At 34.5% G+C, this 22,869-nt stretch overlaps 2 protein-coding genes across 2 annotated transcripts; one reads left to right on the top strand and one right to left on the bottom strand.

The window, feature by feature from the left end:
• The first annotated feature begins 5,891 nt into the window (after positions 1-5,891).
• sfr1 (SWI5-dependent homologous recombination repair protein 1) lies at positions 5,892-7,117 on the top strand. The gene is made up of 3 exons (XM_058796609.1): positions 5,892-6,190; positions 6,361-6,666; positions 6,750-7,117. The coding sequence occupies exons 1-3, from the start codon at positions 6,098-6,100 to the stop codon at positions 6,939-6,941; spliced, it is 591 nt and encodes a 196-aa protein (XP_058652592.1). The 5' UTR covers positions 5,892-6,097; the 3' UTR covers positions 6,942-7,117.
• Positions 6,944-22,764, bottom strand: cfap43 (cilia and flagella associated protein 43). The gene is made up of 38 exons (XM_058796608.1): positions 22,631-22,764; positions 22,021-22,274; positions 21,790-21,886; positions 21,528-21,695; positions 21,256-21,406; positions 20,878-21,040; positions 20,701-20,780; positions 20,459-20,590; positions 20,107-20,223; positions 19,888-19,968; positions 19,626-19,774; positions 19,420-19,523; positions 18,832-18,981; positions 18,545-18,708; positions 18,285-18,452; positions 18,024-18,154; positions 17,723-17,894; positions 17,503-17,589; positions 15,978-16,055; positions 15,753-15,878; positions 15,537-15,641; positions 15,269-15,385; positions 14,933-15,121; positions 14,556-14,762; positions 14,269-14,358; positions 13,566-13,646; positions 13,343-13,468; positions 12,939-13,058; positions 12,377-12,484; positions 12,055-12,141; positions 11,879-11,967; positions 11,577-11,781; positions 11,372-11,484; positions 11,146-11,305; positions 10,587-10,751; positions 10,266-10,346; positions 9,934-10,087; positions 6,944-7,381 (listed from the first exon to the last, which is right to left on the bottom strand). Exons 1-38 carry the CDS (start codon positions 22,657-22,659, stop codon positions 7,206-7,208), a joined length of 4,974 nt encoding a protein of 1,657 aa, XP_058652591.1. The 5' UTR covers positions 22,660-22,764; the 3' UTR covers positions 6,944-7,205.
• Positions 22,765-22,869: the final 105 nt, after the last annotated feature.

Genomic DNA, 22,869 nt, shown 5'->3' with positions numbered 1-22,869 from the left:
AGAGTAAAACGAGTTCGGCAGAAGGCGGAATCGAACTCGAGTCAAAAACTAGCTCAAAAACCATCGTTTAACGCTCTACTACCTGCGCCACTGAAACTGAAATGGATTCGAGGTTTTTTGCAATATTCTAACCCTATGACACTTTGGTAGGCGGGGTTATTGTAAGTAGCTTCTGCCTAAATGAAAACAAAATAATTATTAAAAATAGCCTACAGGAGCGTTTTATTTTCATGAGAGGGCAATCGAATGTGCCGTTCTCTTTTGGGCTCTGTACCTTGTCGTCTATCCACCAGAAACATTCATAAAGGGCGGCACTCGTCATTAAATTATGCACATATCCAAAAAGGAATTCTTGATATCGGGAATTAATTGTTGATATCAACAATACATATGTTTAAATGTTAAAAGGGCGACAAAACTATGAAAGATATCAAAAACTTTGTATTTCTTACTAGTAGAAATATAATTCTTGATGTCAACAATTTAATTGTCACTAGTGACAGTGTTCATTTCTGATATCTGAAAATGTATTTCTGATATCAACAATTGGGAGAGTAATTTCTGATATCAACAATTTAATTCTTGATATCAGAAATGAACATTGTCACTAGTGACAATTAAATTGTTGATATCAAGAATATACATTTTTACTAGTAAGAATTGTATTTCTGATATGTGAAATTGGAATTTCAACTAGTAAGAAATTAATTCTTGATATCAACAATTGATTTTGAATGGCAGCCTATGGTGGCATTTAACTAGTGAAAATACAATTACAGATATCAACAATTTAATTTTTGATATCAAGAATTAGCATTTTAACTAGTGGAAATGCAATTGCTGATATCAAAAATAGCCATTGTTACTAGTAGAAATCTAATTCCTGATATCAAGAATTAGCATTTTAACCAGTAAAAATGTAATTGTTGATGTCAAGAATTCATATCCTGTGAAGGAATAAAAGTCAAAACGGCTTGCCATATCTTCACAATGAAAAGATCTTCACAAAAGATTTTAGTTCAGGTTTGCAGCAAATTGATGAACTCGAGCTAATTAAACACCCTTACCTCTCTCTCCTGAACTTCCTCCTGAATAGTTTCTTTGCTGTCTTAAATCATCCATTCCATGCTAAAAATGTAGCAAAACAATTACAAATCATTTAAATTAGTATGATACGAAGCAGAATCATTCTACATCCAGACATACTGAAAGATGTTGATAGAGAAGATACTGCTATATTGATAGAGCATTGAGCTGTTTCTATTATACAGCTGAACTGTGGGATAGTACTGGATGAGAAGAGCTGCAATACATATTATGCATATTATACATAAACATATTTAATCAGTTATACTTAATTTGTGATATATCCCTGTATGAAATAACACAGTAAATTGTTTTTACAAGATAATGTGTTTTACTGTCTTTGTCCTTCACAAAAACAATGTTAACTGCATGCACACTGATAAAAGGATTTCTTTGCCTTCCTGACAGATTCTACTCAGATTTCAAGGTATGGATGTTATAGAATTGCAGACCATTCCACATAAAAAAAAAAAATTAATTATAAATGACACATACCCATATTCAACATTAATGAAATATAATGCCTAAGGGGCAATTATTCGCTCCAACAAAAGACTAGCGAGTACAACTACAGTCTCATATTTACAGTGGAGAGAGTAAAGCAATTTATCACCACCCCACCCTCCTCACATCTTCAATTTCAAATGCAAGACCAGCTACTGTTTCCCTGCAAACCACAATACATGAAAAAGCTAAACACAGTGAATGGTCCCCCACAGACAAATAATGCCTTTATTTGCTAATGGTGATTGTCCGTGCAGGGCTTTTCAGCCAGGACTTCAGAATCAGTTCAGATTTTAACCCAACTTTTTTCCCACATCTACTGTGAAGTTTAGAATAAAACAATTAAAAATTAAAAACATTTCATAATTTATATCATAAAGGTGTTTGGTTGCTACTGTTTCAGTCTGGGTTCTAGTCTTTGGTGCAGTCCCAAACAGAAACAAAATACAAAGAAATCTCATTGTTCCATTTACAAATTAATAAGTATTTTGGGAGAGCAACAGGCTGATAGAACCATATAAAAAGCAATAATTATGAATAAATAAGAAGGAATACATATATTTATATAGTCTAACTGAAGCACAAATGTAGGCTACTGCAAATAATTTACAGTTGCTCCTTTTTTGTGTAAGGATAAAAGTTTGAAAGCAAAATCATTAATAAAATGTTTTACCTTTGATCCTTGAGAATCTGAAGAGAAAGGGATTTTAGATAAAGTCCACTGAAGAGTTGCCTGTGAACTTCACCTGTGCAGTATGAATGATGTTACCTGACTCCTGCTGTTTTCTTTCTGATTTTCTCTCTTCTTTAACCGGCAAGTCTCCACAGGACTTCTGGGTAGGATTTTATACCGAGCCACTCCCCAGTCTTTTGGCAGGTACACAGACAGACTTTTAAAGAAGACAATACCCTCAGGAATCACAGTTTTATCCTTTATGTTCCAGCAAACTAATGCTTTAGGACGTGTTCAGGTGAACACAGGTGTGTCTGGATGCGTTATCTCTGCGTCAGAAACTTCGCCTAAACTGACACGTGCAGAAAAAAACGTTTAATCTACTGTTGGCATAGCAGCAAAAACATGGTACAAAATGCATTTTGTTCAGCTTGAAGCAATTTATATAAAATATTTTAGAATACATTTTTTAAGCCATTGTAAAATAAAGTTCCATGTAGGAAGTTAGGTCATAAAGACTTGATGCTTTGTCTCGAACGGCTCATGCTTCGTCTCTTATTAAAATACACTACAGAAGTGCTTTATGAGCAACAAACATTGCATTCAAGATATACATTCTCAAGAAAAAAAGGTACATATTAGTACCTTTTGAAAGGAAACCACCCCATTTGATAAGCTCACACTGTAAAAAGTGATAAGTTGACTTAACTTAAAAAAATTGAGGAAACCCGTTGCCTTAAAATTTTTAAGTAAATGATAATTAAAAAAAATAAGTTAATTTAATTTTTCAAGTTCACTTAACTTTTAAAAAAAATATTATTATGTACTTAATAATTTTAAGGCAACGGGTTTCCTTAATTTTTTTAAGTTAAGTCAACTTTCACTTTTTACAGTGCATACATTTTCTGGGAATCAAATCATGTTTAAACACCTTTCAAATCACCACAAAGAAAGCATGCATCTTTAAATAAACTGTAGGAACATGACTATAATAATTTTACTTTAGCTGAATATGTCAGCTGATTACTGACAGAATATTTGTATAAACTGGGGCCTTCATTACCAGCAAGAGTTTAACTAGTACCTATCCTTACAATTTTATGCATTAGTGTTAATGCATACCATTTAGCCAATCCTATGTGATACATAAGTAATTTTATTACTCATTATAATCTGAAGACAGCTGGATCAAAGAACAATGCAAATGTTTTAAAAGGAATTCATGCACATACAAGTTTTCCACGGGAAAAGGGTGTTGCTTCCCTTGGGATTTACATGCCATTTTCTATGAATATATTTCTTCCAAGTGGGCACACCCTGTTGATACAAAATGCACATTAGTCACAAAATTTTTAACTCCACCCCATATGCATCCTTCTCTGTATTATTTAGACCCCATACAAATCTTAGAAACGTGAGAAGGTATGGTTGCATGACTATACAGCTATTAAACAATTTTAGTTTCATAGACAAGTTATAACAAGACAGAAAAGTTTTCCAGTAGAAGCAGAAGAGTAATGGGGTTGCTTGATAAAAAAAAAGAAAAAAAAGAACATGAACAAACTGAACCAGCAATATAATCATCTTAATTTGAAAAGAGAGTTTTTTCCTTCTTAACTATTGTTTTTGCAGTGGTTTTGTGCAAGATGCTTACTGAGTAGGCCTATATGTTTGTTATATAAGCAACATAAATAACGGATTCATCACTACAATGATTCAGAGTTTGATTCATTTATTTCGACATCCTTCTTTTTGATTTTTAAATATGGGTTCATTCAAACCGTGTCACCAATTTCACCTCTGATTCAGCTTTGGAATCCTATTAGTCTCTTTCAACTGCACGAGACAGGAGGACTTATGTATGGACATCCATACTTTTTAATTGTTATAGCTAGATATATAACAGATATATAGTCAATATCTGTTAACCTTTTTTCTGTGCTATTTTTTTTTTAAATAATAAACTATGAGGTGCTGCATTCAAGCTTGAACCAATTAGCCTATGTATTTTTTATAAAACAGTTTCTCTTCACAATTTTACAATTTCTCCTTCAACCATGTTGTCTACCTACACAGTTAGTTTAAGATAATATGGGTTTATTAATTTGTTGATATTGTCAAGTCCTAACTGTGAATTGTGCAAAATAATATCTGGTAAAAATGGACTACAATAAAATAGCCTAAACAAATAAAATATTATTTTAATAAATTACAAAGCATTATTAAACTTATAACTATTCTATTCTATTCTATTCTAAATAAATTACCTCTAATAAATTAGAAAACAGTCTATGGAGGTAGATTATTCCACAGCCGAGGACCTGCAATCAAAAAGGCCCGATCCCCTTTTCGCTTAAGTCGGTACCTGGACCAATCGTTTGTCAGCAGATCTCAAGTTCTTCACAGGTTTATGCAAAGTAACAAGATCTGACAAATACAAAGGTGCAAGACCGTTTAAAATTTTGAAAGTTATTACTAAGGCCTTAAAATCGATCCTATATCTAACAGGTAACCAATGCAAGGATGCTAAAATTGGAGTTATTCTATCCCTCTTTCTCCTACAGTCAATAGTCTGGCAGCAGCATTTTGGACAAGCTGTAATCGATTTACCAAAGACTGGGAAATTCCTAAATACACAACATTACAATAATCCAATCTAGATTATATAAAAGCATGGATGATTGTCTCCAGAGTTCTAGATGAGAGCATTGGTTTAATCATAGATATTAACCTTAAGTAGCAGAAACTAGTTTTCACCACAGTATTAACTTGTTTGACAAAATTCAGCTCTGAATCAAAAAATACACCCAGGTTTTTCGCAAATGGATGAACATTCCTAGACAGAGGCCCCAAATAACTAGAAATAAGTGGTGAAGAGCTAAGGGGACCAAAAACAACCACATCTGTTTTCTCTCATTTAAAAGGAGAAAATTCTTAGCCATCCAGGATTTTACATCCTCGAGACACTTGACAGTTTTAGCAGAAGACTTATCAGCTGGGTGTAATGGGACAAACAACTGAGTATCGTCAGCGTAACAGTGGTATGCAATCTCATGTTTCTTAAAAATACTCCCCAGCGATAACATATATAGAGAAAACAGAGGAAAAAGATGAAATAGCCAGGGGTGAGTGCAATTAGGAACACAGTTATTAGTTACAAAATCATGAACATTTTATGAAAATGACACAATGAGGCAATTTTGAGGGCTTTGGAACTGTTGGATGTAAGAAGATTGTCCAGGTAAGATTGAAGGTCCTTACAGAAAACAGGAAAGTATGGCTTAGCACCTTGAAACTTAAGTTTATCAGATAATATTTGTCCTTGTCTTCTTTAGCAAAGTTATGACAACCAAATAAGACATCTTTATATAACAAAAAGAAACTCTGTGAAGAAAAAGCATGTACAAAAATCCTTCCAAAATAAATTAGTATATGTATATTCCCAAAAAAAGATGGGACATAGATTCATCTTCAGCATCACAAAAGGAACATAAAAAACAACATCCGGAAACATTTTTTTTTCATATAAAGCTTAACAGGGTAAAAAAGATGAAGTAATTTGTAAGAAACCTCTTTAAGGTATAGACTACGTTTCCCATGATTCATGATAATGACAATGACGTATACACGTCCCGGAAATGACGATGAAATAAGTAGATCTTGCACCAATTTCAAAACATCGGAGTGCCTACTGATAAGAAACTTTACAGCTGTGAATATCAGATTTACCCAGAGTTGCTTCCGATTATATTTTTTACGCCAGAAGGAACGTAAATTGTACATTACTCTGTCACTTTAGAGTTTTGTAACTAGCGACCTTATGTGGCGTGAATCATGGAGACAACCCCGATAAAACTGACACCAGCGAATGAAAACACTCCGAATACAGCTCAGTCTTCTTCTTCAAGCAGGTTAAGCTCTGCCAAGGTACATCTTATTGCCTTTTTGATATCTAATATTTTCAGATGATGCTTAACATTAGCAAAGAGTAGAGCCACCACGTTCAAACGTGAAGAGCTTGTTCCTCATAAAAACATAATCACTGTGTCTAGAATCACACGAGCGTCGTTAATATTATGTTGACATTTTTCCTTCAGCCCATGAGTTCCTCACTGAAGGAGAAGTTAAAAAGATCGCGCCACTCATTCAGATCCCCCCTCGGTGTGGTTAAACGCCTTAAAATAGAAGATGACAGTCAACCACAGACCTCGCAACCGGGAGACAGAGAGACCGATACTGATGTGCATCGGGATGATATGAGGGAGCAGAGAGACTGTTCACATCACACAGCTGAGCCTGCACAAAAAGACTTGATTCAGCGATGTGAAGAGCTAAGAAAAGCAGTGAAGGAGAAATCAGAAACCTTGCGAAGATTAAAGATGGCCAAGATGTATAGAGAAAAGGTAAACATCTATTTCTATGTCAAGTATTGCCAAAGGATGATGTTCTACAAGTTTTTCTTTCTTTGCTTTGTCTTTTCTCACAGAATGACCTGACCCAGCTACAGAGACTCGTAGACAAATGGAGATCCTGTGCTCAGTCTGTGCTGTGTGAATTACAGAGTGAATTAACCTCAGAGGGAAAACAAGTCAGTCTGTCTCAGTTTATAGACAGTTTGGGGTTAGATGACAAAATACTGCACTTTGACAGGACAGAGGAAGACTTCACAGACAACTGAAATTCACTGCATTGTATTCATTTTATTGATAACATTTAAATGAGTCGTAAGAAGCCATTTCAGAAAAGGTCATTCATTGATACATTCAGAAAGGGTGATTATTCAGATTATATTTGGAACCGATAAAATACATTGTGAATTTTGGTAGGTTTATTAAACTTTATTGTTATTTATTACACATTTTTCTTGTGTTCTCTATGTATTGAAATAATTAAATTTTTCAACCAAAAGCTGTTATAATAAATCTCATGTATGTATCCTGAATCAGTTGTAGTTTAGTTGAGAAAGAGATGGGAAGTTCTTCATACGCAGTTTCTCAACCTCCGCTCGCAGTATGAGTATCTCTTCAGATTGTGCTCCAGCTATGTTCAACAGCTTCTTTCTCAAGATGATATCTTGATAGTTCTTCTCTGCCTCTGTCTCCTGGTTATCTCCCATTGCTGGATAACAACATTTTGTGAATAAGTAAATATAAATTAACGTTATTGGGCCTTATTCATGAACTATTAGCAGAATGTACATTACAAAGCATACTTCTTTTTGTATTTAAAAATCATGCAATTCAATGACATTTTTGACATTTGAAAAAATCTCTTATACTCACCAAGGCTGCATTTATTTGATCAGTAATATTGTGAAATATTATTACTTTTCTATTTGAATATATTTTAAAATGTATTTTTTCCTGTTGTGGTAAAACTGAATTTTCTTTTAATTTGATCGTTCATAAATCATTCTAATATTCTTATTTGATGCTTAAGAAACATATTTTTATATTATCAATGTTCAAAGCAAGCGTGCTGCTTACTATTATTGTGGAAACCGTGATATTTTTCCCTAGGAATCTTTGATGAATAGAAAGTTAAATCAGCATTTATTTCTTGAGACAGTGATTTATGCTTTTGTGTCCTCTAGGCTCGATTACTGCAACTCATTGTACCTGAGTTTTGTATATTATTATTTTTTAAGGAAATATGTAGTTTAATTGTATACACTTTAATTATTGTCCTAGCCAACTCCTAACCTTAAACATACCCGTTGTTAACCCTCTTAAAATATTTAACCTAATTTATTTAAATATATTCTATATATATTCTGTTTTAAATTCAGTTTGTCTTCAGTTCATTAGCCGCAGCGGTTCACGTCTGATGTGTTACACACAAAGTGCAGTAAACGATAAAACAATTGCGCTACAAATTAGTGTGTTTATTAGTTTGTTAATAAATGTAAAATAATTTGAATACAAATACCAGTTTACAACGTACAGCAGCATAATGAACTATTTTGCACAGCTAAATAGGCTAAATGGAGATTGCTGACACCCCCTTTTTTGATGCAGTTTACGCCAGCTCTTACATTCAAAATAAGAGGGAAAGATAAAAAAAATTAATAGCTTTCATTGATCTAGTCTTTGCGTCTGTTTCTTTGATGTTTGAATCAGGTCTCCTAAACCACCGGAAATGTTCTAGGAACAGGTCCTCAGATAGGTTGATGCTGACTGTGCCAAGGCCCCGTTTGAAGTTAAAAGGTGATCATGCTTTTTCAGTGGCTGCACCACGCCTATGTACAAAAAAACACAACAAAAACGCCTATTTTTTGTTTTCTTGTTAGTCTTATTATATGTTGTTTTATTTTGCTAGAATTTATGTACAGCACTTTGGTCAGCTTTGGCTGTTTTTAAATGTGCTGTGCCTTGCATTGCCTTATTTGAAACAGAAATCTTGTGTAACATTTTAAATGTCTTTACTGTCACTTTTGATCAAGTTAATGTGTCCTTGATTAATAAAAGTATTAATTTCTTTTTAAAAATTCTTTTTTAAACAGTAGTGTAGAATGCATTCATGAATGATTAACACATAAATCTCTCCTCATGTTTCATGAATAAGGCCCTTTGTTCTCTAAACTATAAAGTAGTCTATTTTTGCTAAAAACAAATTGTTTCTTTAATAAAGCAACCCTCTACAATGCGAGTAAATCACTAGTAAATCAATAGTATGTTCCTGCACAACCTGCAACTTCAGGGACTAGGACCCTATTTTTTGAGACAGCCCCAACAGAGGAGACCTGATTCAAACATCAATAAACAGATGCAAAGACTAGATACCGTGAACTCTAGTCTTACATAACATGCAGAATAGACGCGCTACATGTAAACGTTATTCTTTGTTGTATTTTCCTGTCAAAATAACGGAGTTCCTTAGGATTTTTTCAGCTTTTAAAAACTGCCGGGTTTCCGGTAGTGGGCGGAACTAATGCGCAAATCTCATTGGCTGGAGCTCAGCTATTATCGTCCCTGTTTTGATTTCAGCGAATTAGTTCGAGTGAAGGCACACAACCTGATTAATATTCATGAATCCAGCAGCTCGTTAATACCTAGTGCGTTTTATACTGTTCTTACTATCAGAATTCGTATTATTATTATTATCATCTTATCAGTATTATTGTTAGTCCCCCCTTTTTTTTTTTTTTACAGAAACACTGAATGACCAAAAAAGCACCACCACCAGTCCTAAATTCAGTTAAAATGTATATGCATTCATACATGGTTACTAAGTTTTAATTCTAATTACTAAAGTTCTATCATTAAATAATACTTGATTATCATAATGTCATATTATAATGTTTGACTGACTGATGTTAAGAGTGTAATTTTAGATATTTAAAAAGCTGTACCATTTTAGAAACATACAGTAGGCTATATATATATATATATATATATATATATATATATATATATATATATATATATATATATATATATATATATATATATATATATATATATATGTATGTATGTATGTATGTATGTATGTATGTATGTATGTATATATATATATATATATATATATATATATATATATATATATATATATATATATATATATATATATATAGGCCTAGTATTATCAGTCTGAGAAGTAAACTAAAAAATGTACTAGCCAATGGCATTTCAATTGCCAAGGTGTCTGTAGAGGGTTGTAAAGTCAATTACCAACAGCCTCGTAAATATTTCTTCTCTCTGCAACAGATATCTCCATGTCAGCCACTTTCAAGTCGAGGGCTGCGTTCTTCTCTTGCATTTGCACACCCTGTCTGTCCAGGTGCTTTATCTGTTTCTTGCAAGCCTCAACTTTCTTTTGATGAGTCTGGGCAAAGAGTGAAACAAACCAAACTTTTATATCTGTCAATGAATTTGATTCATGTAATCATCCAGACTGAATTTACAAGAAAGGAACATCTGCGCTGAGAAATATGCGTCTGAAAAAAAGTTACTCTGTGCCTAATATCTTTGCTATGCACTTAAACAGTTATGAGCAAGTTTACCGTTTTCTGTAAATCGAGGGTCGTCTCCAGAGTTGTGAGCTGCTTTGACACCCTGTTGTCATTACTTGTTTCATTTAGGTACTGATGTGAGAAAAACACAAAGAAAGAAATATTTGTAATTGTAATAATATGTCATTCAATTTCAGTTTACAGCAAAGACAAAGTGTCTTCTTATCTTAGATCGGTTAAATCATCCTTTTAAATTTTCACTAGCTTACTTTGTCAATCATAAACCTGTCAGGTAAAAGACACCAAATGAATAAAGGTTATTTCAAGCAATATTACTTTAAATGAAAGGCTACAGATTAAATCCATACATACATCTTGAATCTCCTGAGTGATGCGCAGGGTCTGTATGTCTCTGGCTTTGTTTCTGAGATCCTCCAGCTGCATTCTCATTCTCCTGTGATCCCACTCCTGCTGTATGATTCCTTTGCGGAAGTCTTTACACTCCACCATGCTGGCGATCTTCTGATCTCCTAAAGCCTGATAGATAAAAATGTAATAGGTAAGTTATTTGATAATTTAAGTAAAATTAACCTCAAATTGAGAGTACAGTATTTAAATAAAAACAATAACTGAAATCTTGTGATAAAATATTATCAAAAATGGCACTGTGTTTGATCAATAGTTTTTATTTGTTTAAATAATCTAAATTTCATTTAATCAACTATTGGTCTTTATGTGTCAATTTACGCACTTCATTTATTTCTAGTACAAACGGCCATTGGTGGTGTCCAGATTTCGTTTTGTGCTTAGTTTCTGGTTGATGCACAAAAACAATATTAAAATGGATGCGCACTGATTACGAAGACCAGTGATGATTTATAGCATGAGCAAAATTTAAATGAAGAGAAAGATTCTGTGTAATTCTATGTACCCTGATGGTGCTGTTGAGGTCCTCAATTACTTTGCGATGTATTAGCAGAGCATTGGTATAGTCAGCGATGAAGTCTCCAGCCTCCACTTCCACCTGGCCTTGCTGTAGAACGATCTGCACCATACTGTCTAGTCGAAACCTCATCTTTTCTTCACAGATGCTAGGACAATAACAGTAATGGTCATAGATACTCAATAACATCCTATTTCCAGTGCGCTTTCCTCACCTGTTGAGTTCATCAATAAGATTTTTTATTTCAAGTTGAGCTTTCTCGTCCTCATCTGTTCTCCTCTGAAGAAAAGCCTGCATCTCCGCCAGGGTCAATGCTTTTAGTTTGACCTACAGGAGTCAAAGTGGATTTTGAGGAACATAGCTTAAGATGTGATTTGGGTGACTTCTAGCACATTTGCGCTCTCTCTACCCGTTCTCACCTTTTGTTCACTTTCCACTTTGGCCCGTCTGGCGAGGCAAAACCTCTCCCACACAAACGGATCTAATCCTTCCGGCATGTTCTCTGGTGCGTCCAACTCTTCCATGGCCTTCATCATCAGAGAGAGTCCATCAGATGGTGCTGTTCCTAATAGTGCTCCCTCTTTAAACTGGTTATTTTCAGTCTGTGTTTTTATCCTCTGAACCCTGTTAAACAACACCATTACTATTTTCAAAGGTAACTAATCAGACAATCACATGTCTTATGCACGTGCCTTATGAAGTTGCAACTCTGAAATAATACCTTGGTCTGCGTTTGTAAAGCTTATAGAGCTGGTCAATTATGTGTCCAGGAACGTCAAGAAACTCTTTGCGAAATCCTTTGTCAAGAAGCTTAAAAAAGGCAAATGATTTATTAAATTATACTTTCTTGATGAGAACATTATGGATATGTATATGCAAACATGTTTATAATCTTACTTTGTCCTCAGTGACTGTGTTATCATACTCCTCTCTAAACTCGTCAACAGTCTCCTTATGTTTTTTCAATTCCTCCCCAACTTCATTCTGACAGGAAAGAGAAGTGACTCATACATTTCAACGTGTGCAAAACAATCAGTCTCACAGGAACGGATTAGCGTGCCACACAAGCTTGTTCTTGCATGAAATTTTTGTCTCATCATCAGGAACATTATAATTGTCTTGTGTTATAGCTGCCAATTTCTGACGTTATATAGAGTTACTGTGAACAGACAACAGCAGGGCTGAAAAAAAGATAAAACATAGAATATCTATAGATCACCTTTACAATTCGTGCCTTTTCAAGTTTAAGGTTCAACTGTTTCTCTCTGCTTAGGATCTCTTCTTCGGTTTGAATGGAGTGAACCAGATTTGCAATCTTGAGCTCCTCCTGAAAGATAAAAACTCACAATCTATAATCAGAATCCGAATCCGAATCAGAATGAGTTTTATTGCCAGGTATGTATACACATACGAGGAATTTGTTTTCATGACAGGAGCTTCCACAGTGTCAAGACAAATCACAGATAATAAAAAAAATAAATAAAATAGAATAAGTAAATAAGGAACAATATACAAATTGATAATATTGTACGTACAGGTATATTACAATAGACAGTTTTGTATGGAGAGGTATATTATATATAACTGTCTATTGTAATATACCTATAATAATATTAATATATATATATATATATATATATATATATATATATATATATATTGTAATATATCTACAATTATTAGATGTGCAGTTACTGTTACATAACTACAATTATGTGACTGCACACAGTAGGCCCCTGAAAAGGTGACATGAGATGCAGTGATGTACTGTATCATCTTACTTGGTATATGACCATCTCTGATTTCACTTTTCTTTCAAACAGCTTTGTGAGTTTTTCATCAAACATCTGGGTAGCCTCTTTAATAGAACTCAGCAGTTTCTTCATTTCTGTCTCTAGCGTCTAAAGAAACAGGAAAAGGGCTCCACCATGTTAAAATGATTTGTAATGGAAGGGAGTGATCGATAATGAGAACAGTTCACCCAAATATGCAGATTTGACATCAATGATGCCAATTACAGTTGGTTTTCGCATTTACTGTGACAGATTTTAGAGCAGTAAACAAGACTTTGAGATGTCTGTTTCTCACAAAAAAAGTTATTGGATGGTTTCAGATGACTTATAATGCAGTATAATGCGCTGTATGGACAACTTTGGTGTTTTTATTTTCATTTTTGAAGCCATACTTTTCTGTGTTTCTCTTTCTCCTCACTGAGCTCCTTTGCTTTTTTCTCAAACTCTTTGAAGCTCTTTCTCTCTTCTTCTGTCCACTGTACCTCAGGTTTAGACATGAACTCAGGCTGAGGTACTTCCTGTAAGATAAGCATATTTTGAATGTTACTTTGCCCTGCATTTATCTTCTTTTTGACAATTAAGTTTATGCATTCCAGTAAGATTCACTCTGCTCACCATCCTCAGCACATCCTCTTTTTTAAGCTCCAGAACTCCACCCATCATAACACTGAGCGCTTGATCTCTCATGTTGTCAGACTGCATTGGAAATGCAGAACAGTTGTTATCATCTACAGCATGAGACAAACTGATATATCTATGTTACAGTTTCTGCCTATATAAGACAGCTTTCATATTTCAGTTTAATGCATTATATATACACTACACTACTTTTCAAAAGTCTCTTATTCTCACCAAGTCTGCATTTATTTGATCAAAATAAATGGCCAAATATCATTACAATTTAAAATAACGGTTTTCTATTTTAATATATTTTAAAATGTAACATATTGCTGTAATGGCAAAGCAAAATTTTCAGCAGCCATTGCTCCAGTCTTCAGTGTCCAATGATCCTTTAGAAATAATTCTAATATGCTGATTTGGTGCTCAAGAAGCATTTCTTCTTATTATTATTACATTTGAAAATATTAATAAATGTCCCGTCTTGATCAGTTGAATGCATTCTTGGTAATAAAGTATATATATATACAAATGAAAAAGTTTATACACTCTAATGTACACTTTGTTTAAAAGTTTGGTGTAAATTTGGTGTAATTATACATGAATATATAATTAATAAAAATTCAGTGATTCGTGTTAAAATGTGCAGTAAGATGTGCAGTTAAAAGCACATCTGTTGTGAGGTACAGTAATGTTATACCTTGGCTGCAAGCCTTTGCCGTTCGTCTTCCTCTCTTAGCTGTTCTTCTTTTTCTTTTTGCTCAGGGGTGAGGTATTTCTCAACCTTGATCTAGAAACACACACATATTTGTCTGCCAGGCCCATCGTTCAAAATAATAAATCAGTGTTTGCCATAATTACATGAATTAAATGATATAAAAACTATGTCAGTTTGAAAGATTAAAAATAGGTCTATGTTCAGACTTGTTACAATAAAGCTAAAATAAATCCTGGATTAACCTTAGATTTAAAAACTGGCTGTGTTACCTCTGAGTCGGTCACAGTAAGAACTCTCTCAGGACACTCATTATCCGTGAGACTAGGCTCCCACAGGGTCTCACTGAGGTCCAGCTCGGTCATAATCTCAGAGATACGCTTGTTCTTCTCTCTAAGACGGTTGATTTCCTGTTCCTTCTGCTTGTAAACTGCCTCAAATTCTTTGTTGAATGCGCTCTTCACTTTGTAGATAACATCCTTCATTAAACAACCATGAAATATATCAAATGAACAGTAGTACACCAAACTGTATGACCTTTTTTTTTTTCGTTGACATTTTCTGTAGTCAAAAGGGGATGCCAACACCCAAATGAAAAATAATAAAACATGAAGTTCAAGTATCAAGTATAAACAAGAGAAGTCATCACCTTTAGCAAGGTGATTTGGTTGATTTTCTGCTCTCTGATGTGTAAGTTAAACTGGCTGTAGAGATGAGGATTGACACCCCCATACAGAGCACTTAGACTGCCGGTAAGAGCAGGACTCTCGGTCTTACTGTCCTCTGCCTCTTCTTCCTCTTTGTCTCCAGAGATTGTGTTTAAAATCATCTCTTGAAGCTATGAAGAATATTCATATTATTTGTGTCAAATCTTGTGAAATAACAGAAACAAGTGCGCTACTATATGTTCAGTATCTTTTCTGCATGGAGGAATCTGTTCCAACAGCTGACTCATTATTGTTTTAGTAACACACTGTACACATACTTGTGAATTTTCATGTTCAATCTGCATCATGGTCTCAATCCTTTGAAGCTCTTCAAGTTCCTTTTCTGTGCGTTCCTTCATGGGGTAGTTCTTCACCTCATTTTCTGAATGAAAGGCCTGAGGGCAACAAAATGTACACAAAGACACTGACACTTGGCAGCTGTATAGTATTTCTAGTTCCAGGTAAGCCAGGTGAAATCGATGGATGGGGATATTATTACAGTTTTTTTCCCCTACATAAAATGGACTTTCTTTTTAGACTAGAGACCTTAATGGCTTTGCCTTTGACTTGCATGGAATCCCAGCATTCTTTCTTCAGGATCTCCCTCTGATAGCACTTAGCCAGATTCTCCATCTTGATCTCTTTCCTCACCTTAAACAACATAAAAACACACCTAAATACGGTAGGAAAATATTCTACATAAACTGAAAAGCTTGTTTGAACAGAATCTGCTCTTCATCATCTGTAAATAGTCAAGTTCACCCTGGTAACTTCCTGTTCTCCCTCAAGCTGCATCCTCTGTTGCTCTTCCACATCCAGGTTAAATTCCTGGTGCTCAAGTTTCTCCATGTCTGGCAGGCTCTCATTCTCTTGCATCATTGCTTTGATCTAGAATGATCCAGAGACAATTAAGATTAACCTTTCAACTTCAAATGTGTGTATGTATGGAAACAATAATATGAAAGAGGGGACAATCCTTTCTCTTACTGTGTCACGAAGAACTTTGATGTTTTTTCTTAGGCTCTTTTTTGTCTCTGTGTACTGCTGGGTCTCCTCTTGGACAACCTGTTTGGAAACCACTGGAGTCATGATCTTATTATTAATGTATTATCTTTCAATTATTCTATTTCTCACTCAAATAAGATGCTTGATGTTTGTGAAAACCAATATCATAACAATCTTTCAAAAGTTTGGGATTAGTAAGATTTTTTAAAATCTTTCTGAAATAAGTCTCCTTCCAAGACTATATTTATTTGATCAAAAAATACAGTAAACCAGAAATATTGTGAAATATTTTTACAATTAAAAATAACTGTTGTCTATTTTAATATATTTAAAAACATTTTTCAGCAGCCATTACTCCAGTCTTCAGTGTCACATGATCCTTCTGAAATCATTTTAATATACTAATTTGGTGCTCAAGAAACATTTATTGGTAACACTTTACAATAAGGTTCATTAGTTAACTACATTAGTTAACATGAACTAATAATGAACTGCACTTATACAGCGTTTATTAATCTTTGTTAATGTTAATTTCAACATTTACTAATACATTATTAAAATCTTGTTAACATTAGGTAATGCACTGTGAACTAACATGAACTAACAATGAACATCTGTATTTTTATTAACTAACGTTAGCGAAGATTAGTAAATCCAGTAACAAATGTATTACTCATGGTTAGTTCATGTTAGTTAATACATTAACTAATGTTTAACTAATGAACCTTATTGTAAAGTGTTACCCATTTATTATTATTATTAATGTTGTAAACAGCTATGCTGCTTAATATTATTGTCGAAACCATGATACATATGATGAATAGAAAGTTCAATATTTTGTAATATTATAGTTGTCCCTTTTTGAACAATTTTATGCATTCTTCACGATAAAAAAGCATTTATTTTAATTTATTTCTTTAAAAAAAATTGACACCAAACTTTTGAACGAAAGTGTATAAATTGATAAAAGCAAGCATTAATTTATTTAACTGTAACTGATTCCTGTGATGGCAAAGCTGAATCTTCAGCAGCCATTATTCCAGTCTTCAGTGTCTCATGATCCTTTAGAAATCATTCTAAAATGCTGATTTGGTACTCAAGGAACATTTGTTACAAAACATATTTGGTAATGTCTTTACGGTCACTTTTGATCAATTAATGCATCCTTGCTGAATAAAGTATTCATTTCTAAAATCATACTGACCTCAGACATTTGAATAGGTAGTACAGGTTATGAGTTTTGCTTACACAGTCAATTGATTATGATAATACAAATAAAATATAAATCTTACTTTTTTTTTATCTAATGTTGTATAAGGTTGTAACACCTTTCCCTGTACCACATCAGTGTTAATTAAATATGTAAATATATTTTGTAACCTCAGGAAAATATTTCTCCTGGAGGCCTGTGATTAACCTGAAAAGAATTAGCTGCTGGCAACAAATAATGCTATATTATATCATTGAGAACAATAACAAGGCAATATTATTAAATTCAGACACTAACCGCATCTAGTTTTCCATCAAGCCACGTAGAACTAGCTGGGGACACAAAATAGTTTTCCTCTTGTTCAGCTTCATGACTCATCTTTCCCTGCAGGAAGAATTTTATGGCAGCTTATATTCTGTTCCCCAAGGAACAGGACATCTCCCCAGTAAAACTGCTTAACCAGGTATAATATTGTGCATAAATATTATTTAAACATTAGAAAACACTGTTTCTTTACTTCTCCTGTATGAAATGATGAACATCTGGTCAGGGATTGTGTCTGTGGATCCCATTGAGTCATTTTGGAGAGGACTGTGTTCTCTGAGGATACCACTGAATCAAAAGAATCAGCAACTGACTGAGCATGCTGGGTAGCTGCATTTGCTTGGCCGGCTCCAGAAAGCTTTAACCTGTTAATTTTGAATGCATTGTAAAAACAAAAATGCTTCAGGTCCAGCTTCAAGGGCATTTTGAAACTACCAGAGACAGCTCTATAGTAATATTTGTCTTTTTAATGTTTTTGAGAGCCCTGAGCTCACCTGAGCCTGCTGCAGACAAGTGAGCCGTCCCTTAGGCCCGAGGTGACGAGGGTCTGACTGTCTGGGGTGAAGCAAACAGATCCGACTCCACCCTGCCAACATGAGTGGCACTGCAGTTGCACATACCTGTCCTGCATGTCAAAAGTACACACATTTACATACTCATCAGATATTTGGGCAGTTTCCGAGAAACATGTTTCTCCTAGCCCAGTGCTCATAAACATGGATGAACTTGTAGAGATTGGTTTTAACAAACAATACCATTGTTGAGATCTCACAAATGCGCAGCAGTCCATCCCTGCCAACTGTTGCCAGCCAGGTTTGATGTGGGGAGAGCTGGAGAAAAGCAGGACTCAGTAAATGTCCCCCTGCCTCCTTCTCTAGGATCAGGTGAACTGCTTCCTGTGCATTAGAGGGCTTTTCTCCACGCTGTATATCACATGAGAAGCAGTTAGGAGCAGTGCCAAAAACACAAAATAAAACTGTCATCAGACTATGGGTGTTGTCTGTTCTTATACCACCTCAGGGATATGGAAACTTTGCAAGACTTTTCTCTGCTGGCAGTAACCAAATATCTTGTTTATGGCCAGGACACAAGAGCAGAGAGCATGAGGGATCTCATATAGGCAGCTGTGCAGGACATCTTTACACAGATGACCATAGACATCCACACAACCTGACGAGTCTGGAAGTGGCACAGCATTATGAGAAGGAGTGCTGGAATTTTGGAATGCCCATCATTTGTCCTCCTATTTTTTAGAGAAGCTTTTTGCATGCCAGCCTCAATTATGGTGTGTTTTCCTAATACCTGTAAGCTGTTGCACAAACAACGTCAGTAGCAGAAGCACATTTCCCTCAATGATTTCTCTCTCTGTCTTGCTGCATAGCACCAGCACTTTAACCTGTTTACTTTCCGTGTGGTACTGTGTAGAAAGGTTTACAATGACACCTGGAGCCTCTGGAAGAATGTAAAAAATACTTTTTTAGAAATTACTTTAAACTTTAGGCATAAATTTGAAATATAATACAGTTCAAAAGTTTGGGGTGGTAAGATTTTTGAAAGTTTTTTCAATTATTTTGTCATGTGATCAAAAATATAGTAAAAGAGTAATATAGTGAAATATTATTACTGTCAAGAACCTTCTAATTATAATCAGTGTTGCTTTTTTGTGGAATTCATGATGTATTTTTTTCAGGATTCTTTGATAAATAAATTCAATAGAACTGAATTTATTTGAAATAGAAATCTTTTGTAACATTACATTTCTTTACTGTCACATTTGATAAATTTAAAGCATCCTCGTTGAATAAAAGTAAACATTTATTTAAAAAAGAAAATCTCACCGACCCCAAATAGAGAGAACTGAATAGTAGTGTATGTCGTCCTGAGAATTACCAAACCATCCAATAATTTCAAATCCTTTTGATGGCCTTGCGTTCAGCACAAACATGCGTGAGTCTGATGCTCCTGTGATTAAGAAGTTGCCACCTTGATCAAACCTGTTAAACAAATATAATATACAGTATTCTCAACATTCAGTTCACAATGCCCCACTTCACAAGAAATATGATAGCAAATAATCACAGTGCAGTGAAACTCACACCAAATGGTCTACAGGGACATGGTAGAGATGAACTCTGTGAACTAGTCTGGGTTTTTGTTTTGTGGTCATTTCCACAAACAGAACGTCTCCAGTGGCTGTCCCTACAACAACATACTGTGCTGTGGGGCAGCATGCCATACTGGTTACCTGAAGTAAAGTCATACCAAATAACACAGATTTAAGTAGAGCAAACTTATTCACCTGATTTGGGAAAAATAATTACTGTGAGGTCGTATAGAATCTCCAATTATAGCACTAACATGTGTTTGCAGAGAGATGGAGCCCATGCAAAGTCCATCATCCAGGGCCCACAGCTGTACGTCTCCTGCTTCTCTGACTGACTGAAACAATGAAGATACAGATACCTTATTATAGCTATATATTGTCTTTTAATATTTATATTGTAATACTATACTATTATAATATGTATCAGTATATTTATTGTGATTAATTAACCAATTGACACCACGTTCTTTTACCAAACAAATGCTTCTGTCAGTATATAATGGAGCAACAGCCACAAAATCTCCACAGAGTACATCCAGAACTTTGACAATGTTATCATTCAGCAGTGGTTTCAATCTGTAAACACAACCCTATGAAGCAAAACCGAAATGTATCAATTATGTTTATCAGCATTGTCTTTATTGTATTGTATTGCATTCTGGCAATAATATAAGAAAATTGTGAGTTTTTATCATGACATTTTTTTATAAAATATAAATTGCATATCATATTCATATAATTTATATGTTTTTATTTAATTAATATTATTTTAATATGAATCATATACAATCAAATAGACTAACATCATAAAATATAAACACTTACTGTATTAGAAACTATCAGCAGTGTCTCACCATCAGGGGAAAAGCATATAGTCGAAGCAGCCTCATCCAAAGCCCAAGTCTGCACTACTTCCAGTTTATTTCCTTTAGTTTGTATGTTTCGTAAAATGCCTTCCTGTAATAGGTTTGGAAATTCTCTTGAATTGGGATTATGTCTCACTTGAAAACAAATTAATGTGTAGTTTCAGGGTTCATATTAGTGTGATGATAAATACAATTTCTTACCATTCCTGCAGCAAAAACATTACAGTCTTGTAGTACTAAGCTCTGGAAGCTGCCTTCCCGCAGGGATGTTTTACTATCATCTGTGATGTAAAGTTACAACAAATGCATTTTAAATTAAGCTCTCAAGAAGACAAGGAACTAACTTAAGTCTTTGAAATGTATCAAGTACGAGTTTACCTGTGGGATTTAATTCAGTTTGAGGTTTATGTAGGACAGAGACAAGCAAAGTGTCAGGATTCACGCAAAGCAGGAAACCTTCCTTGGAACCAACATATAGATCAGAAGAAGTTGACCAGCAGATGGCACTTGGACACAGTTTTGGTTTTATTTGTTTCAAAGGCTGTTGGGACAGAACAATTCTATTATGCTGTGACTCTGACAAAAAATAAAGGGTTATGTATACCTTTTGATTAAGATGTTGAATACAACATCTGTACTTTTATTTTGATCATAAAATATTGTCCAAAAAAATCATTGATAAAAACTTAAAAATAAAAATCTTCAGGAGAACTACTGGTATATAAGAAAACACTCTACTGGAGAAACAACCCATACCACAAAATCGTCAGCTCTGTCTCCACTCAGTCCAGCGATTGCTGAAATGGGCATCTGAGGACCTAAGTGTGTCAACTTCCTACTGAGCACACAAGACAGGTTTGCTTCACACTCAATAACTGAACCATCGGCGGCAGGGAGATCGACAGCGCTGCCAAGAAAACATAAAGAAGGGATAATGGGTAAAATAAACACTGTCTGTGCATTAATCCTAATGTTGGCATATGAAATCCATGTGTAAATAACAGTGACATCTGCTGGAGACACTCTACCTAGGCTTCATCAAATGATAGTTGTCACATCTTTCAACATTCCAGATAGTAAGGGATCTCAAATTTACAGCACCAATTTGACACCAGTTCATGGGGTTAAAAACCAACGCTGTGACATCCTCTTCCAAGAGTGGATGGCTACAAAGGAGAACGCCGCTCTCCCAGTTCCTAAATAGTGGATATTAAAATATTATATTAAAAAAGGCTAAATATAAATAATTGCTGTAGCAATCATCAGACTAATATAAAACATGCATTTTACCATAATGAGATGGTGTGATCAGGCATAGAGGAAGCACAGACTAAATAAGGGCCAGTGTCACACAGTGCCAAAGCTGTATAATCCAGTTTAGTTGTGCCTAAAAACATGAAAAAGCACTAAAAGTGTAACTTTTATACATTTATAAAAGTTTGTGTGCACTAAAACAGTTTAAGAGCAACTACAATCAGCTATAGTGGCTTGTTGTTCAAGGAAATGTAAAAAATGACTGACCTTTCAGTTCACACATCTGCTCAAGCTCTGGATAGTTGTAGACAAAGATGGAAGGATTGAGTTCGAGGTCAGAGAAGGCAAGACACCTGCGATGCCCACTGGCTGTAAAGGCCCCAATACCAGAACCAGGACTCTGCAGAGTCTTCCTCGACTTAGTTTCCATATTGAGGAAAATAATGAAGTTCCCGCAGGTGTAGCATGTTGTTTTCTTGTTGACAAATCTAAATGTGCCATTGTTGAATCCTTGCACCCACCTTACACATAGTAATAAAAATAAAAGTAGCATTATTTACTTTGTATGAATTCTCATCTTTGCATTGAATACATTATTTGTTCATATTTTATTTGTTTTTATATAATTTTAAAGTAGATTTTCTCAACCAGATTTTGAGATTAGTACGTTTAAAATGCATTTATAACACCCGCAGTATTTCCAGTGTGCGCTAATACACGAGTGTGTTTTCTGCTCAATGCTAGGTAGCTAGTTATGATAATGATGCAGAACTTGTTTTTGTTTTCCTGACAGGATAACTTTACAGGCTAATGATCTGCTATGGAAACAATGTTGAAGATTGTCCAAGTTTTCTTAAAGAAATGATTCGTAACTCACCGAACTTCCAAGTTTCCCAGCACATCCATTTCAATCCGTCAGCTCACCCGTTGAGCTTGAGTCTGTTTCCATAGCAATCCATAGCACGCGGACTTGAGTAACAAACATTTAATGTTGATTATTGTATCAATTATATTAATTTTATTTGTTTTAAGATTATGCTACACATAAGAAATATAATATAATATTATAAACATATATATAATAAACATCATATAATATAACAATATAACATATCC

The sequence above is a fragment of the Onychostoma macrolepis genome, chromosome 13 (genome assembly GCF_012432095.1).
Source record: "Onychostoma macrolepis isolate SWU-2019 chromosome 13, ASM1243209v1, whole genome shotgun sequence".
Classification (NCBI taxonomy): domain Eukaryota; kingdom Metazoa; phylum Chordata; class Actinopteri; order Cypriniformes; family Cyprinidae; genus Onychostoma; species Onychostoma macrolepis.
The sequence above is the reverse complement of the archived record's forward strand: the minus strand, read 5'-3'. Positions and strand labels throughout refer to the sequence as shown.

Coding starts and splice junctions, on each gene's coding strand:
- sfr1 (XM_058796609.1), top strand. CDS start 6,098: ATGGAGACAACCCCGATAAAACTGACACCAGCGAATGAAAACACTCCG. Junction 6,191..6,360: donor GCAGGTTAAGCTCTGCCAAG/GTACATCTTATT, acceptor TTTTTCCTTCAG/CCCATGAGTTCCTCACTGAA. Junction 6,667..6,749: donor CCAAGATGTATAGAGAAAAG/GTAAACATCTAT, acceptor CTTTTCTCACAG/AATGACCTGACCCAGCTACA.
- cfap43 (XM_058796608.1), bottom strand. CDS start 22,659: ATGGATGTGCTGGGAAACTTGGAAGTTCG. Junction 18,709..18,831: donor GTTTGTGCAACAGCTTACAG/GTATTAGGAAAA, acceptor TGCCACTTCCAG/ACTCGTCAGGTTGTGTGGAT. Junction 10,347..10,586: donor TCACTCAGGAGATTCAAGAT/GTATGTATGGAT, acceptor TTCTCACATCAG/TACCTAAATGAAACAAGTAA.